This window comes from Oratosquilla oratoria, chromosome 11 (genome assembly GCF_046742065.1).
Source record: "Oratosquilla oratoria isolate Oo_2021 chromosome 11, ASM4674206v1, whole genome shotgun sequence".
Classification (NCBI taxonomy): domain Eukaryota; kingdom Metazoa; phylum Arthropoda; class Malacostraca; order Stomatopoda; family Squillidae; genus Oratosquilla; species Oratosquilla oratoria.
The window spans coordinates 68,070,642-68,075,641 of NC_134787.1; the positions used below are offsets into that span (position 1 = coordinate 68,070,642).

General features: G+C 42.1%; 1 protein-coding gene across 1 annotated transcript in view; it reads left to right on the plus strand.

Moving 5' to 3' along the window:
• Positions 1-5,000, plus strand: part of LOC143029912 (PDF receptor-like) — a 918,216-nt gene that overhangs the window by 338,307 nt on the left and 574,909 nt on the right. The window contains exon 2 of the mRNA XM_076193114.1: positions 4,901-5,000. Coding sequence (XP_076049229.1) covers positions 4,901-5,000 — 100 coding nt within the window. The remainder of the gene's footprint in view (positions 1-4,900) is intronic.

A 5,000-nucleotide genomic window follows, 5' to 3' on the forward strand; every position in this document is an offset into this window, starting at 1 on the left:
GCACACACACACACACACACACACACACACACACACACACACACACACACACACACACACACACACACACACACACACACACACACACACACACGCACGCACGCACACACACACACACACACACACACACACACACACACACACACACACACACACACACACACACACACACACACACACACACACACACACACACACACACACACACACACACACACACACACGCACGCACGCACACACACACACACACACACACACACACACACACACACACACACACACACACACACACACACACACACACACACACACACACACACACACACACACACACACACACACACACACACACACACACACACACTCATTTTGTTTGGTAGCAAACACTATATTTTCTTTAATCTATTTCATTTAAATCGACGTCTTGACTACAATTAATCATCTTCAGGACGATAGCAGCATACTGAATATACAGTATATATCAAGTACAAAAAGAAAAGTCACAGATGAAAGAACAGGAAGAAAGAAAATCAAGACAGGAACAAGAATGAGAGGAAGCAAATCTTTTTGAGTATGAATGCGAACCCAGTCTCCATGCCACACTGATGGTGCGTAAAGGAATTTCATTTGGACAGACACGGAATCTATCCCTTGCGCAAGACCATCCCCAAAACTTGAATAAAATTGCCCAACATAAGCCTTAAAAAGGCATGTAAGCGACTTGTTCATTATGAGAAAGCCGGTGCCTTGCTGCATAAACATGTCTGATACTACGATGGCTGATATTCTTAACTTTTTGAACCATGGCTATGATTATATTGTATAGAGTTGTGTTCATTCCTCCAAGGGCTATGCTTAGGCTTGGTGACCGAGTTCTATAACTCGACGAATAAAAATCATATTATAAAAAGAAAATTTCTCTCACAAACTATGATGATAAGAAAGCTTCCATAATGAAATATGATGTATCTATGACATCAACACATCTGCCTAGCTATGCTAACATCAAAGATTATATTCAGAAGAGGTTAACCCGCTAAGACCGACAGGCCTTAAATAGGGCTGCATCGCAAACGTCCGACAGGCCTTAAATGGGGCAGCTACTTTCAGCGCTAATAAAAACCGCGCTAAAATTGGTAGCACTGCTATATTTGGCCCTGACGTAGTCCTATGGTAGTACTGTAGGCTAGTAGGAAGTAAACTGCTCTCGCCAGCCAGTGTGCCGCAAAATTTTGTGAGAGGCGTGCGCATCGTGTCACGGCGAGAATTTTTACGTATTTACGTATTTACTTATTTACGAAACTATTATTTACAACTATGCATCTGGTGGTGACCATAAACGTGCCAAAAACGGCATCAACAACCCCTGTTGTTAGTGCACGAGGTCGGGCAAAACGGGATTCTGTGAAGCCAATCGTGTCCACCCAGCACTGCGTGCCGCCGCCAGAGAGGCGGAGAGTTGCCGCTACCACAATCTTCTCCAACTCTCGGTAATTATTCCGAGACAACTATCGTGAGTAGAGCAATAAAAACTTGTAGGATGATGCATTGTCATGTCTACTAACAGCAGATTTTTTTCCAGAGTAATTCATAAGAGTTGATTTTTTTATGATAATTGCGGTACTGGGAGATTGCTAAATTTTCGGCCGTCGGTCTTAGCGGGTTAAACGAATTGTAGAAATTGTGATTTATGTTTCACCAAAATGTTTCATTTATCTCCTTATTTATTTCATTAATTATCTATTATATATTTTTTATTATTAATTTCATTGTACATTACTGTAATAAGATCCTGCATGTCACATTCTATACATTTTCGTTTATCTTTTATTTTTCTCTTCGTGTCTCTCTGGGACTAGACTAGAGCCATCGACCTTCCAACATTCTCTCTAAGCTGTAAGCACATGCGCGCGCACATGTTTCACAACTAACGCACATAAAGAAAAAATGTACACACACAAGGTTTTCAAATGATATTAAAATCCATTCAGTAAAGAAGTTCCACCCAAATATCATTTTGTAAATTCTCTAAAAATATGATAACTTGCCAACCGTCAAACCAATAATTGTTTTTTTTTCTCTTCTAACTTATTTGGCCGCCGCTTAAAAATTATAATCACAAATCAAAACGCCGAAATCGGAATAATACAGGTATATAGGTATGCAAAATAAAAAGACAAAGCTAAAAATGTTTGAACATTGCTTGTTGAGTCACCATAAAATGCCGCCCCCAAAATTGTGCCCTCCATTGTTTGATGGAGGTAGCATGTAATACAAACTTACAAATTATGTGTATGTGCTCAAATGATCAGATAGTGACTCGTATGTGTGCTCACATACTTTCCAGAGAAGGCAAAGTTTGCAGACAAGTAAATTTCTGCCCACACTCACAGCAAAAAAATTAGAGGTAACATTAGGGCCTACTATCTTTCCGCTTATCAAAAGAAATCACATTACCAACTGCCCACGAGTCTTATTTACCAAACAAGCCTCCCATTTTCTTCTCAAGTAACCAAAGAAAATGGGAAACATCTCATGGCACCAGTTGCTTGAGTAAAACCCCTCTCCTTCTTCCTCTTTTCTCCTTCTTCCTTACCTTTTCTCTTTTCCTTTTCCTTCCTTTTCTACCTTTCTTTCTCCTTTATCATTTCTCTTTCCTCTTTTTTCCTTCTTCCTTCTCTTTTTTTATCTTTTTTTTTCTTTCTATTCTCCTCCTTTTTTCCCTCTCTCTTGGTTCCTTCTTCCTACTTCTCATTATTGTTCATCTCCTGTTCGGACGTGCTTCCCCACATCCTCCTCCTCCTCCTCCTCCTCCTCCTCCTTCTCCTCCTCCTCCTCCTCCTCCTCCTCCTCTTCCTCGTCAGTTTTCTCTCCCTCTTCCTCTTTCTCTTCTTCTTCATCCTCCTCCCCTTCCTCCTTTTCCCCTTCCTCTTCCTATTCCTCTTCCTCCCCTCTTCCTACTCCTCTTCCTCATTCTCTTCCTTCCCTTCTTCCACCTATTTTTCCTCCCCTCTTCTTTCACTTCTTCCTCCTCATCCACCTCCTCCTCTTCATTCTCCTCCTCATCTTATTCTTCCTCCTTCCTCTCCTCCTCCTCCTCCTTCTGCTGCTCCTTCTCATTCTCCTCTTTTTCCCTCTCTTCCTCCTCCCCTCCTCCTCTTCTTACTCCTCTTCTTCCTCCTGCTCTTCTTCTTCCTCCTCCTCTTCTTCCTCCTCCTCTTACTTCTCCTCCTCCTATCCTTCCTCCTCTCCTTACTCCTCCTCCTCTTATGCTTCCTCCTCCTCCTTTTTTCTCCTCCTCTTCTTCCTTCTCATCCTCCTCTTCTTCTTCCTCCTCTTACTCTTCCTCATGTTCCTCCTCCTCCTCTTCACCATCTTCTTCTTCCATCTCTTTTTCATCCTCTTCTTCTTTGTCCTCCTCCTCCTCCTCCTCCTCTTTGTCTTTTTACTCCCCCACTTATTCCTCCTCCTCTTCCTCATCCTCTTCTTAACCATCTTCCTCTTCCACCTCTTTTTCAACCTCTTCTTTGTCCTCTTCCTCCTCCTCCTCCTCTTTCTCTTCTTCATCCTCCCTGTCCATCTCTGCCATGAATCATTTTTGCTCCGAAATTAAAATCAAGGGAGGAACTGCTGTGACCTCATCTGGAAAGAAGAATTAAGGGAGGCGGTGGTGGAGGAAGGGAGGGAGGGGAGGGGGGGGAGGGGAGGGAGGGGAGGGAGGGGAGGGAGGGAGGGAGGGAGGGAGGGAGGGAGGAGGGAGGGGAGGGAGGGGAGGGAGGGGAGGGAGGGGAGGGAGGGGAGGGAGGGGAGGGAGGGGGGGAGGGAGGGGAGGGGAGGGGAAGGTGGAAGTGAAATGGGTTGGGGAAAGGGAGAGAGAGAAGGTGAAGCTGAACTAGTTTAGTTGGTATGAGAGAGAGAGAGAGAGAGAGAGAGAGAGAGAGAGAGAGAGAGAGAGAGAGAGAGAGAGAGAGAGAGTTGGTGAGTGAGAAATGGCATGTTGTATCCCTGCTTACCACATGGATCATAATGATCATGCAGTCACTAGTGAGACTTTAGGGACACCCCTACGGATCAGAGTAACACATTATTCTTTTATATTTGGAGACAAACCCTAGGAGAGAAACCCTGGTTGTATTATTGGTGATAAAAATGAGATAATCTCGTATAACCACTACATCTTTTAAGACCATGTCTCATTACGATGTCGCATCTTTCATAAGAATGTTATATCTTTAATCACAATATCACATCACTCATAACAATGTCACATCTCTGATTTCCTTATAACATCACTCATAACAGTGTCATATCTCTCATTTCGATATTACATCTTTCAGAACATTGTGACATCTCTTTCTACGATATCACATCACTCATAACAATGTCACATCTCTGATTTCGATACCACATCAATCAATAGTATCATATCTCTCATAACGATATCACATCTCTCATAACAACGTCACACCTTTTACTACGATATCAAATCACTCATAACAATGTCACATCTCTCACTTCGATATCATATCACTCATAACAATATCATACCTCTCATTACGATATCACATATATCATAACAATGCCACATGTCTTACTACGATACCACATTACTCATAACAATGTCATACCTCTCATTACGATATTACATATCTCATAATAATGTCCTATCTCTTACTACGATACCACATCACTCATAACAATGTCATACCTCTCATTATGATATTACATATAACAATGTCATATCTCTTACTACGATACCACATCACTCATAACAATGTCATACCTCTCATTATGATATTACATATAACAATTTCATATCTCTTACTACGATACCACATCACTCATAATAATGTCATATCTCTTACTACGGCATCACACTAATGTTATTTTTACTTTTCAGCCTTGCATGGAGGATTGGAACGCGACAATTCCCATGTTCGACTGGTCCTTCTTGAGTCAGGAACAGTGTGAGCAGTATTACAACAACATCACATACCCAG